Source organism: Sinocyclocheilus grahami, unplaced genomic scaffold, assembly GCF_001515645.1.
Source record: "Sinocyclocheilus grahami isolate Dianchi unplaced genomic scaffold, SAMN03320097.WGS_v1.1 scaffold19.1, whole genome shotgun sequence".
NCBI lineage: Eukaryota > Metazoa > Chordata > Actinopteri > Cypriniformes > Cyprinidae > Sinocyclocheilus > Sinocyclocheilus grahami.
The window spans coordinates 89,917-104,420 of NW_015505198.1; the positions used below are offsets into that span (position 1 = coordinate 89,917).

Sequence of the window (14,504 nt, forward strand, 5' to 3'; positions counted from 1 at the left end):
AATCACGGAGGCAGAAAGCAGATGTTACCCATCACTGTCAGACAGACGCATACACTGACATTAATGCCACACCAGCCACAGATCTAGTGTCTCCACCGCTCCTGGCCACACATACTCCGACACAAATGCCACTCGGAGTTGACGAGCGAACACTGTTATTACTCATACTTACATGTATGCTACTTATGTAAATCGCTCAAATGTTGATTGAGGTTGCACATACAAGATAAACCGACAGCAGTTACACCGATGGTCATGACCGAGCTGCATTTCTTTCTTCTGTGGAACAAAAAAGAAGACATTTTGAAGAATGCTAGTGGTGCAAACAGTTTCACTGAATGGATAAAAACACTGAGGCATTTTTCAAAATATCTTCTTTCATGTTCCACAGAAGAAAAAGTCATTTTTGAGTGAACTGTCCCTTTAAAGGAATAGTTTACCAAAAAATGAAAAATGACGAAAATGTATTCGCCCTCAGACCATGTAGATGAGTTTGTTTCTTCATCGGAACAGATTTGGATAAATTTACCAATGGATGTTCAGCAGTGAATGGGTGCCGTCAGAATGAGAGTCCTAACAGCTGATAAAAACATCACAATAATCCACAAGTAATCCACACCACTCCAGTCCATGAAATTTGTGTCTTCCGAAGTAAAAAGTTATGTGTTTGTAAGAAACAAATCCATCATTAAGGCATTTTAATTTTAAACCATCACTTCTGGCTAAAATAATACTCCATAATCCATAATAATCCATAATCCATAATCAATAATAAGGCTTCCTCCAGTGAAAAAGTCCATTGCCTGTTGTCCTCTCACAACAAAATCCACCCACATATTTGTTTAGGACTATTTTGGACTGCTTTCACTTGTAAACTCTACTTGATTATGCATATTTCTCTCCTGATTCAGATGAGACAACCTTTTCCACTGGATAAAGCAATATTATGTATAGAGGACTTGTATTTTCTGCCAGGTTTGAACTTTAAAAAATGCTTTAATGATGGATTTGTTTCTTACAAACAAGCAGCTTTTTGCTTCAAAAGACATTAACTGATGGACTGGAGGGGTGTGGATTATTGTGATGTTTTTATCAGCTGTTTGGACTCTCATTCTGACGGCACCCATTCACTGCAGAGCATCCATTGCTGAGCGAGTAATGGAATGCTACATTTCTCCAAATCTGTTCTGATGAAGAAACAAATTCATCTCCATCTTGGACAGTCTGAGGGACAGTACATTTTCAGCAGTTTTTATTTTTATTTTTGGGTGAACTATTCCTTTAAGATGTCAGAATTCCATTTTAGAATGTTTGATGATTGGTTGACAAATTAAATCAGGTTTACACCTTCTTAACTGACAACAACAACAACTTGATTCTATTCAAACAGGATGCTACTCGAAGGGCTCTTCCAAACAATAAAACAACTGAATCCCTTTTATATGACTGGTAGTGAAGTGTGCATATGATGGTCTCTTGAAGAACATAATTTTGCAGGTTATGGACGGTGAGTCCTCATGCAGGCCTTTGGATGGACAGAAATGACACACTCCAGCATTAAAGTGGCCATCATCAGGAATGGACCCTCATGAACAGATTCTATTGTTCACTCTTGGCTTGCACAGAATAAAAAACACTCATATGTAATTTAAAAATTCTGGTTGGGATGGTTCACTTACTGTCCTTCAAAGCTGATCTTTGGAATTTGAATGTAACAGTGAATGTAACAAATTTTAAATATCAACAAAAGCAAAAATACAAATCTAATCAGGTAAAGAATTGCTTCATTCTACTATTGATTAAAAAAACATATAGAGGAATAAAAGGAAAAGAGAGGGAGGGGCAGAGTAAGGAGAGGCAAAGAAAGAAAGAAGGGTTAGTTGAATAATTGATAATTGCTGAGAGCGATATGAGTTTTCTTAATGTGCCTCACAGCATTAGCTAAGAGTGCGGCTGTTAGCGTCCAACACCACAGGGCCAAAAACAGACAGTCCCAAAAACACTTCAGCCGTGTGCTTTGTCACACACACACACACACACACACACACACACAAGAGCCCTCCCTAACACATAAACTTATGCCTTATACTTATGCATTAAATCTGTGATCTTAATGTGTATGAACAATCACCTCAGGAACATTTTACAGACAAATGGTGAAAAAGTGAGGGGAAAATACAAGACATATAATTACCTTACAGTGGAAGGTTGGAAAAGAGCTGAAAAAAGACTTTTAATAGTTTAAGAGATTAATAGTTTTATTCAGCAAGGGCACGTTAAATTGATCAAAAGTGACGGTAAATACATTTATATCACTACAAAAGATTTCTATTTCAAATAAATGATGTTCTTTTGAACTTTCTGTTCATCAATGAATCGTGAAAAAAAAATGTATCACAGTTTCCACAAAAATATTAAAGTATTTTCAAAATAATAAGAAATAATAATCAAAAAAAAATTTCTTGAGCAGCAAATCAGCATATTAGAATGATTTCTGAAGGATCATGTGTAGCTTTAAAACTTTAATTGTGAGGAAATAAAAAAAAATAGTGAGGGAAAAAAACATAATACAATAAATTAAATAAAAATATATTCTTTTATTTCAGCTAATTGCCAAAGCAACATTTCTCTCTTTTTTTGTTGTTTAACTTTATGTACTAAAATAACTAAAACTTAATTAAAATTGAATGAAAACTATATAGAAAAACTAAAAAAATTGAATTAAACAACAAAATTCTAAAAACTTTAACTAAAATTAAAATGTAAACAGAAAATACAATAAAGAATAAAAAAATATTTCAATTTTTAAACATACAAAATTGTATCTTAATTATACTAAAATAACACTAATATACACCCAATGGTTATGTAGAATTATCATTACATTTACTTATTATTATAAACTATTCATAGAGTTTAGGACCATACCGTGCAGGAGTGTGTGTGTGTGTGTGTGTGTGTGTGTGTGTAATCTCTTTTGGTAAATGTGTTGATATTAAAGTTATGATGTACCCTGTGAAAATGTATGACTGGATCGCTGCATTGACCCAGCAGCGTGTGCTTGTGTGTGTGTGTGTGTGTGTGTGTGTGTGTGTGTGTGTATTGGCCTAAGGTTGCTCTCTCTGACTCATAATGAAGTCGAGCTGTCACGCTCACAGATGCCTGAACATACGGACACACAATCTCTACTTCATCTTCATCAATACACACACAGAAATACAGTTCATTATCTTCAGGTACACACACTCATGAATCAGTGAGCGGGTTCAAATAATGTGGGGGAAAAAATGCTCAAGGAATTTTTTTTTAGTGCTCAGAGGATGCTCTATCATAGATCAGGACACCCTGTGTTTCATTTAAGTACTTTGTTTCAGATGTTTCTTTAGGAGAAATAAAAAAAGAGACAAATGAGACGTACAGCAAAAGCTATAAAATCAAATTGAGTGCAAAATGCTCAAAATCTGAGCACAGTTTGAGACATTTCTTCCTAACCTCCAGAGGAAATACATGCGAGATCAGCATCTTTTCTCAGATGCAACTCCTGAACTAGTGTTATTTTCTTATTTGGTATTTTTGTCTTGTATCTAAACCTTCTTAAATCAAGATACATTTACTTGAGAAGCAAAATGACTTAAAATTTCAAATGTATCAAAATGATGCGAGTTTGTGATTAAAACATTATTTTCTGTCAAGACAAAATAAACTTCAATCAAAAGAAAAAAAAGACTTTTTTCTTCAAATTTTTGCAAATGTATACATTTTTAGAAAACAAGACTTAATATCTAAACTCATTTTCCTTTCCAATTAAATGTATCTTGATATCTTGAATTTGTAAAGCAAAACAAAAAAAATACTAAGTAAGAAAATCATTTTTGCAATGACTGTGAATTAAATGTGGGTCTGTTCTTCACTCAAATATATATCAAATGACTTTGTAACATATTGAATAATATGTACAGGTCATATAATCGACTTTTATGGTGATTTTTATGACATTTTTGAATAACACCACAAACTGCTATTGTTTGGAATGTCATGACAGAGAGTAATTGTAATTTTTGGATAAATTATTCCTCATAAACACCCTATATTTTGCTCATAACGGATGAAGGGTCTCTCTCTATCACCTATAAGTTTTAAGTTTAGTATAATATAGCAATAGAATATAATACGTCTCTTTAGGAGTGTAGCTTTCAAGCCTTAAAGATCTCAAAAAATTATTTTAATTTGAAAAAAAAGTAGTTAGTAGATTGAAATTCTCATGTGTAGTAAAATAATTATTAATAAATTAATATGAATAAATGAATAAATATGATACTGACATATTTTAAAAAACTAATAAAAATGACAAAAGACAAACAAAATGAACACAGTTAAAATGAAAATACGAAGAAGAAAAAAACTGCTAATAAAAAAAAATGATGTGACTACGGTGAGTCAATGACAGAAATGTCATTTTATTCCTCATAAATTGCTCATAACAGCGGCAGGTTTCTCTCTTTCACCTCTAACTCTTTCTCAGTCCCCCTCCTCTCTCTCTCTCGGTTTCTACAGATGGTTAGGCCCTACGGATCACGCTGTCACAGTTCATCTCCTCTCGTGTGTCTGACAGCACGCCTGATCCTCCAGGAGGGGCTCAACCCCCTACAAACACACTGACATTTCTCAAAGGACCTGCGCTCATAAACACTCACAAACCATCACCCGCTCGCTCACTGATGTCATGACATTAAACCATCTATTTAATGTGCCCAAAACAAGGCTGCACTGCAAAAAAACGCAAAGAATTCAAATGCATCAAAATGAGTATTTTAACTAGTTTTTAGTGGAAAAAATCCTATAAATGGTTCAGCGTAAATCTAACATAATTGATGAACTTTGCAACACTGACAGGTACTGAACTAAAACAACACCGCACTGAATAATGACACGATAGGTAGAGCTGCTGAAATTGAATTTGTTTCATAATTGATTCATTTTTAAATATTAACACTGTTATTTACTGTTTATTAATGTGAAGCTGCTTTAAAACCTTTTAAACTGTATTTATACACTTTCTGTACTGTATAAATATAATGCAGTATATTAAAAAAGTCACTATAAAATCACATTTTAAAACATATTTGTGACCCTGGACCACAAAACCAGTCATAAGGGTAAATTTCTCGAAATTGAGATTTATTCATCATCTGAAAGCTTTGTTAGGATAGGACAATATTTGGCCAAGATACAACTATTAGAAAATCTGGAATCTGAGGGTGCAAAAAAATCTAAATATTGAGAAAATTGCCTTTAAAGTTGTCCAAATTAAGTTCTTAGCCATGCATATTACTAATCAAAAATTTACAAAATATCTTCATGGAACATGATCTTTACTTAATATCCTAATGATTTTTGGCATAAAAGAAAAATCAATAATTTTGACCCATACAATGTATTGTTGGCTATTGCTACAAATATACCCCAGCGACTTAACACTGCTTTTGTGCTCCAGGGTCACATTTTATTTTTGAGTGTTAGTTATACTAAACTAAGTTTAAACAACACTGAATTGAATAATGACACTATTATCTTATGTAGTTACTTTGCAGCTGGAATTGAATTTGTTTCATAATTGATTAATTTTACAACATTATTTATTCATCTGCTTTGAAACGGTTTTCAACTATAACAAATATTTCTGTTGTATAAATATAATGCACTATATAAATAAATGCCAATAGACTTAAACACATTTTGTCAGTGTAATAAAAATGTAATTGAATTCATATTTAATTAAAACTTTTAATAATTATTACTATTACACACTCTGAAAACAAGTCTTGATATATTATGCCGTTTTGCTTCTCAAATACATGTATGCTTATTATGATCAGTAATTTTACAGGGAACATGACAAAAATAAAGATTAATGATCATTATTTTAAGCTGAGACAATTGAATTTTTAATTCCAAACATTTCAAAGCTACCAAAATCAACATAAAGGCTAACTTTTTAAATGCCAAATGCTAATACGTGTGAGCTTCTATATAAAAAAAAATTATTTAAACAATGATTTGACTTGTACTGTTCTTATTTGTAAGTCACTTTATAATTTTTACTCTACATTTTGAATGAATGTAAAAAGTACTTCATTACTATTTCATTAACATCATATCTGTTTCCTCAGTGACCAACTATGAACTTCTCACAGAGATGTTTTTTGAGCTATTGCAGTCGTGAGTGAATTGTGTGGTTAGTTTGTGTTAAAGATATTAAATTATGCAGGTTGTGGAGAGAGACCACTGCATTACGCTGGAGATCCACAGACGGACCCGACCACAAAAACACTGATGAGGACCGTACTGAAACTTCTCAGAGATATGGAGAAGTGGAGTCCTTTGTTTATTCAGAAAGCTTATTTTTCATCGCTGCTTTCAAGCTTTCTACATCCAAACCACATATAGAGTATGTTATGAATGATTGATGGTGTTCGGCCTTTATTTACCGATCCATCATGCACTGTTAGCAGTGCACATTAAAACTTGATTCTGCAGCTTCATGCTTTTCTAGAGAGACAAACTGGGTCAAACCGCGAATGCAGAGTGAGAGACTTAGAGACATAAGTCCATAAGGTAAAGGGACGTTTCTGACGGCCACATTGAATTCCACTCCAGTTCCCAACTGAAGAAATAGTTCACTCAAAAATGAAACATTTATTCACCTTCATGTCGATCCGCACACAGATTTGGTTTTTTTTTTAGTAAACAATGACATTAGTGTTGAAATTTAAAATTGCACTGTATTTCTTGTTAACCTTGCGAGTTGTTAATATCTGTTTATTATTAATAACACATTTCTAATTTATTTTAATATGTATTTAATTTCCTTTCGAAGGAACTAATTTATTTTATATTTGTTTTATTTATTTTATTTTATTTATTTTTATTCAAATTCAGTTTTATTTTAATTGTTAAATCTTTTTTGCACTGCTTTAGGCAACATTTCATTTAATCTAAATTAATCAATTAATTTCATTAAATTAAATTAAATTTCAGTTGTATTTTAATTCTTATGAAAACTTTTATGCACTGCTTTGAGGGATATTTAATCAATTTAATTTTAACATTTGATTTATGAATAAACTATCACAATGTCAAAATTATGTGTTGACACTTTTGCACTGTCTTGGGCAATATTTATTTTTGAGTAAACTATCACATTAATATTTAAAGTTAATTAATTAAATTTAAATAGTTTTATTTTAATTGTTACCAAACTGTTGCTTTGGGCTGGGCTGGGCCAGAACTGAACTGAATTGAATTGAATTGAATTGAATTGTTAGTAAAGCTTTTTGCATAGTTTTGGGCAATATTTAATTTTCATTTATATATGGTTTCATTTTAATTGTTAAAATTGTTATTGTTAAAAACTGTTTAGTACTGCTTAGGGCAATTTAATTAATTTAATTACATTTTTTAAAACTTTCATTTAATGCTTTATTTTAATTGTTAATAAAACTTCTTAGCACCACAATATTCATACTGCTTTGGCAATACAAATGTACAGGTCCTTGCTACGGCAATAAAACACACTAAATTGAAACTAAACTCAGACACAATTCCATAAAGTGCTGTGATAAGGCTGCTCAAGTTTCCATCAGCGACTTTAAATTGCACTCCGGCCCAATTAAGCAAACTGTCCCAGTACGGCGAGACTGAAGAGTCTCGACTTCTCCTTAATGGACTGTACCGGGCCAGTTTGCTAATTTGGACCCACTTGAGCTTGTGCCAATAGCAGGGGAGGCAGGAGGGGCCTGTGCCTGATTGTACTGCCCCAAGGCATCCCTCCTAGAGAATATATATATCTGCCTCTCTCTCTTGTTCATCCATGTGTGTATGAGTGTGTGTGTGTGTGTGCGCGCTCTCCCCTCATAAAACACCAGAACGCACATCACCGGCCGCCTCTGGAACGGAACATGACACAGATACGCAGCAGGTAAGTCAAACCGTTATCTGCGTATAAAGTTATTATGACGTAAGAGTTTAGAGTAGTTTAGAGCAGATTAAGCACTTTATGTGTGATGAGTGATTGTGATGCAGAACTGAAGTCTCTCTGTGTTTGAACGTCTCGAATGCAGCGGTGTGCATCTGAGTAACTAAGATGAACTGCTGACAATCAAATGAAAAAGTCTAGATTCACTTTTTTGAAAAGAAGCTGTATGGGATGATATTATGTGACATTAAAATAATGCAGGATAAAATACGTAATCCATATGATGGATGCTGCAGACTAAATGTGTAAAATTAAAATGCACATGGTTCACGCGTGTTATATAGCTTATAATATCTAAGGTTTTGAGTGAAAGGGCCAATTACACAATCTAGGAGTAGTTTGAGTGTTTGTTTTCAAGTTCAAAACTGTCCTAAAGTAGAATCATTTTGTGAGTTCTATGCACAAAACTAAAATTCCATATTTGTCATATTTTTGTTATAAGTGTTTGTGAACACATTAAACTACACTTGAAATACAAATAAAACTACAAAAGTAAACTTTAAGCAAAAACTGTTCTTGAGAACAGAACTTTTTTTATTTGTTAGCATAAAACGGTCGGGTCACACATTGTCATATTAATATTGGGGCAAGTTGTCACATGGGTTTCAAATGCTGAAATGCCACTGAATTAAGTACAATGTTTGTTATCTTTTTTACTGCCGTTTCATTGACTGTTTTGAATTTCATACTTCTGTTTAAATGTTGCTATAAAAATCTATTATAGGCTGTAGAATGATAAGTTCCATTGTGACAACTTACCCCATATAGTGTCTTGTCACAAAAGGTCAACTTGTGTTTAACAAACTGTATCTTTTTCTATAGACAACAACAGCTTTTTATTGAAAAGTATGCGTCTATGCAAAAATTATTTTAAAATATATCAAATATTTCCTTGAGTTTAAAGTGTGACATCTTGCTCCAGACTCTTTGAAAGGATGCTATACATTAAGACATAAAATACAAAATAAGCTTTATCATATTGCTAATAAACATGAAATTGGATTTTAAAAATATAACAGAATTTCTAATGTAATGCCTTGTTGTTTATAATTAATTTTAATGATTAAATTAAATGTATCATTATTATTGTTACATTTAAATGAATAATTAACAATAAAATAACAATTAAAATGTATTTTTTAATCAATTAGATTAGAGTGACATTAGACACTGTCATTTAACATTTTTATTAAATGTTGACTATTTCTTTAAAAATAAAACATGACAGTCAAAGCCGAAATTAATTTTAGATATTGTTTATTTTCTAGATCCTTCATCAAGAGTTAAAATGAGAACAAAATCATGCGTCACCATCCAACTCATTCTGCTGAACTACTGTGGAGGTACCACACACACACACACACACACACACACACACACACACAGTCCACACAAAATTACAACACATTCACACATGTGCTTCACACAAAAGAACAATGATATAATTTCAAATAAGAGTTGCCTAAAACTTTAAAATGCATTTCATGCCAATATATCTTAGACAGACCATTTGCTTTCCAATCAATCATCTGTTTTGTTCGCCGCTGTTGCCCTGTGTTTGTGTGTGTGATCAGTTCTTGGATTTGTCGCAGCATGTCGATGCTTTTAGCAAGCGTCCCTATTTAAGCGAGACGATACATATTTAACACACAACGATCAGGGTGTTCATGCAAGTGTCATCGACCGGCGTCCGACCGAACCCCGAGGGCCTTAAAACTGACACACCACAAAGAATGTCCCGCAGTGAGAACAACTCTAAAATAATTTTATTGATTAACGCTAACAGCAGCATTTGATGTCCAGTTAAAACCAGAGAACGGGTCGAGGAGGGGGACGTAACCGCAATATGACCGAACACACACAACGTTCCTGTGAATGATCTATAACAAGCAAAACACTGCAGGATTTGCAGACAGACAGACAGATTGCGGCAGATGGTTGCAGATGTGATTTCATTCTTTCTTTGAGTGCTGTAATAGATGAAAGTTTGGTGAAATTCATAGCCACTCGTCTTCTTTAAACCGAAAAGACTTGGGGCTCTCATTGTCTCAACACCCCGAGATACGAGCACCAAAACTCGTGCCTCACAGCGGGACATTTCATCCTCCCCTTCATTTCCTGCCTGTAATCTGGTCTATTTCTTAATTTTCTTCTCTTTTTTTGTTCTTTCTTTCCACCCAAAGCAAAATGCCAGGAGCAAATAATAAATAATCAAGAATAAAGAGTATAGAGAGGCATTTGAGTGATATCTTAGTCTCTTGTGCTTCTCTTTTTATTATGCCATGATTGAATTGCTTTCACTGTGCCCTGTTCTTAATGCTTTTATTATTAATAAAAAATGATTAGTTAAATTACATCAACTTACAGTTTGGTTGGTTATTTCTGAAAGACTGTAAAAATGAAATGTTGTGAATTAAATAGTTTTGAATTGTACAATAGTTTTGTTTAAATTATTTTCTATTAAAACAGAAGTGTAAGAGGAAAAAGTATTTAAATTGAATTCTAAGATAGAATTTGATATAATCTTTGCTCATGATAGGGTGTTAACAGACTTATGATTGCTAACTGTTAATATTTAAAAGATTTAAAAACTTATATAAAAATATTTGAAAAATAAATACAAATGTTTTTTCAATGTCTTTAAAAAGACATTTTTATGTATTTATTTACTGCAAAGTATAGGAACATCTGTCAATAAAATAAATATCTGTCAGCGCAACAAAAAAATATTTTTTAAATAAAGATAATTATTTTTGTTGCTCTATAAAAACTAATGTTAAAATAAGCAGGGGAAAAAAATGGTAAAATATAAATATAATTATACAATAAAACAAAATAATATAAAACTTAATTAATACAATTACATTTATATAACAAACTTGAAAATCAATTCTGTTCATCCTACAGAGTTTTTAACTCGTTTATTAGAGGCCTTAATGCATGCTTCTATGTAATAATTTTGCATTAAAAGTGCACTAACAAAACATAAATTGTGAAAAGTGCAATAAATTAAAAATCCCTTGACTTAACAGTAAAACATTATATTATATAAAGCAAATCTCTAAAATAGTTATTCAGTCATGCATTTGAATTAAAAAAAGATAAACTTAAAGAATTAAGTTTATTCTTATTTGATTCATTGACATGTAGGATAAAAGTCATTCTTTCTTTGATTGTAGAAGACAAAGAAAGTGAGAAACACACACAGAGGCTGTGAAAGAAGCACAGGAATGACGAGACACGGTGTAATGTATGAGAGAGACAGATGACGGTCGTGGACGGACTGATAGAGCGGGTAAAAAAGCAGTCAATCTGCCTTGACCCACATTCCTCTGCTAACGATGCCCCGCGGGCATAATGCCAATCTCTCATTAACACACATACACGCAGGCAGCCTCGCGTCCCTCTGCCCTTTGTCAGGATGTGCCTACAGCTGACCTTCAGGGTCCTGCTGTAAATACTACAGTGAGCATGAGAGCCGCGCACAGGTGCAGCCGCCTCCAGAAACACACACACACACACCTCGTCGCTGCAACACTGGACGTAATGAAAGGTGGCAGATAGAGGACTTTCGGCACTTCTGAGAAAACCACAACGTCTCTCATCATCTCTTCCCTTTGCTAAAGTCTATGTGAAATCCAAACTGACTCGATTTACTTTCTTACGACACATTACAGGTCTTATTACGAACAATTCATCAGTGCATGTTTGCAATTTTCTATCTAAATGATGTAAAATAACTAAATTCACTTTTTATTAAGTCATCAAGCCTTCTAATTTTTACAGCCACCTGACACTTTTTACCATCCAATCAATTTCTAATTAATACATTTACATCCTAATTAATACATTGTTCTATATTGTCAATAAATGTCCAATTTCACATTACAAAATTAAAATGGGTTGCAAACATGAGTTCCACATTGACATTACCTGGCAAGCTTTTCTGACCATTCAAATTTTTATATTTATTATGACAAATAAATATATTTATAAATATTTTATATTTATAAATAAATATTAGACTAAAAACCTTTTTTACTATTATTTTTAATATTTTAAATTATTAAATGTAATTTAAAACTATTAAATTATTAAAATAATATTTTGTTTACCTGTAATAATACTGTAAATCATTAAATACGATCATTTTAAATATTATTAAAGTAATAATATTTTTTAAATAATATTACATAATTACATTTAAAACAATGTCCAAATGTGTCCAAATTTGAAGCTTTTTAACCTGTTGTAGTAGAAGCATGACTTTGAACTTTTTTCACATTTTTACAATTTAAAATATTAATACATTAATAAAATAATAATATTTTGTTTACATGTAATGATATTCTAAATTATTAAATACAATCTTTTAAAATATTATTAAATGATTAAAATAATATAATTGTTTAATAATGACTTTTATAATAATTAAATTATTTAAAATATTATTAAATAGTTAAAATAATATTTGATAAAATTCTAAATTGAATAATAAGTAAAAAATATATATTATATATATATATATATAACGATTTTAAATATTTTAAATGATTAAAGAAAAAATATTTTATAATCAAAGATGTAATCATATTTTCTTGATTTTCTCAACAGCTGAAATCTGATGGCTGTGTTCCCACATGATCCCCGTCCTGACCAAATACAAGTTTACACACACAATTCATCCTACAAACACACACTCAATGCAAACTTGTCCTCAAACACAGACATAACCATAAGCATACAAGCTCCTCAGAAATCCAGCTTTGAGAGAAACCCGTTTTGCGACTGTTTTCATATCGCACCATGTCGAAGGACGACTGTAAGGTGGGCTTTAAACACAAGGAACGCAAGCCCAAAAAGCCGCACTACATCCCGAGGCCTTGGGGCAAACCCTACAACTACAAATGCTTCCAGTGTCCGTTCACCTGCATGGAGAAATCACACCTGTACAACCACATGAAGTACAGCCTGTGCAAGAACTCCCTGTCGCTGCTCATCGAGTCCGACTGGCCTTATAAAAAAGAGCAGCTCCGGCTCCAGCAGGGAGGCATTCACTCACGTAGCCCGACTAAAGGCCACTCAGAGCGGGTCGCGATGTCAGACGAGCCCTTGCATTCGGCGGCGAGTCTGGAGGAGGGTGAGAAAGGAGAATCTGAAAGAGAAGCAGAGAAAGACGAAGACGTGGTGGAGACAAACTCATTGACGGCTATGAATCCTGAATCTATGGATTCGAGAGGAAGCAAGCGATCAAAGCAAGAAGCCGACCTCGTGATGGCCGATGTGTTCTCGCTCGAGGAGCAACTTTTGCGAGCACGTTCGGTCGAAGTGGAGTCAAAACTCAGACACTATAGATTGTCCAAAACGTGTCTGTCTGGACCGGCTGCTTTGCTTTCAGAGCAATGGCGCATCTTAAGCAACCAGACGTCTGGTGCGAAGCCCAAATCGGATCTGGTGGCGTCTTCTCTGCCATGTTATCCTCCACCGGCGTCAACGGGTCAAATCGAACGCCCAGAAACACCGGGTTTCAATCTGTCTTTGCTCGGCGTTGGATATCCGTTGGCTCCCGGACTCCTTTCGTATCTAAATCCAGCACTTAGCTTACCTGCGAGTACGGCGAACACAAGCGCACCGCTGCCGTTCCTGGCATCAACCCATGCACAAAGACACTCAGAACGTTCTTTACTTCCTCCTCACCTGTATTACCCTTTCCTGTGCGAGCACACTTTCGGAGCCACGCCTTCCTTGACGTCCTCAGAGACTGGAAAGCTCATCAAACTACCAACCGTAAGCCTGCCGGCCCCTTCATACCCTCCCAAACTCAACCTGTGGAAGGTCCCGGCCCTGCGGCCCACATCCTCACCCGCGGCCTGGCCATCGCCCTCCTGTTCCTCCCCTGAACCGAGCCACGGCGTAAAGGAGAGGATACGGTCCAGGGAAGGGAAGAGCGGCTGGCAGCAGGACGCCTCCTTCATCAGAGAGCAAAGTCTGAAGAGGACAGCGATGTCCTTGGACTCCCATGGTGCACCAGGAGAGAAGAAACCAGCTCTTGAGTTTGCCCTCGACTCTCTGAAAAATGCTCACAAATCTATGTCCATCACCTCCCTGATGTCCAGCAGGCTGCCAGTACACAACAGGTAAGATAACAGGACCTGTTGTATTATAAATATACATATATATTAAATAAATAAATAATAAGTATAATATATTTGTATAAAAATGAATATATTTATTATTACTAATAATAATAATAAAAATTATAATAACATAACCCTAATATATATATACACACACACACACACACACACACATACATACAAATTATATATAAAAAATATAACAATATATAAAATTGCAAACAAAAAATTATATATATAAAATTATAAAAATGTAAAAAATATATTTCTATAATTTAGTGTATATATATATATTTTTAATAATTTTATATATATAATTTTTATTTATAAAT

General features: G+C 33.6%; 1 protein-coding gene across 1 annotated transcript in view; it reads left to right on the forward strand.

Moving 5' to 3' along the window:
* The first annotated feature begins 7,904 nt into the window (after positions 1-7,904).
* Positions 7,905-14,504, forward strand: part of prr35 (proline rich 35) — a 9,265-nt gene continuing 2,665 nt past the window's right edge. Inside the window, exons 1-3 of the mRNA XM_016236546.1 lie at positions 7,905-7,978; positions 9,304-9,378; positions 12,650-14,172. Of these exons, the coding sequence (XP_016092032.1) occupies positions 12,842-14,172 (1,331 nt within the window). The 5' untranslated portion in view covers positions 7,905-7,978; positions 9,304-9,378; positions 12,650-12,841. The remainder of the gene's footprint in view (positions 7,979-9,303; positions 9,379-12,649; positions 14,173-14,504) is intronic.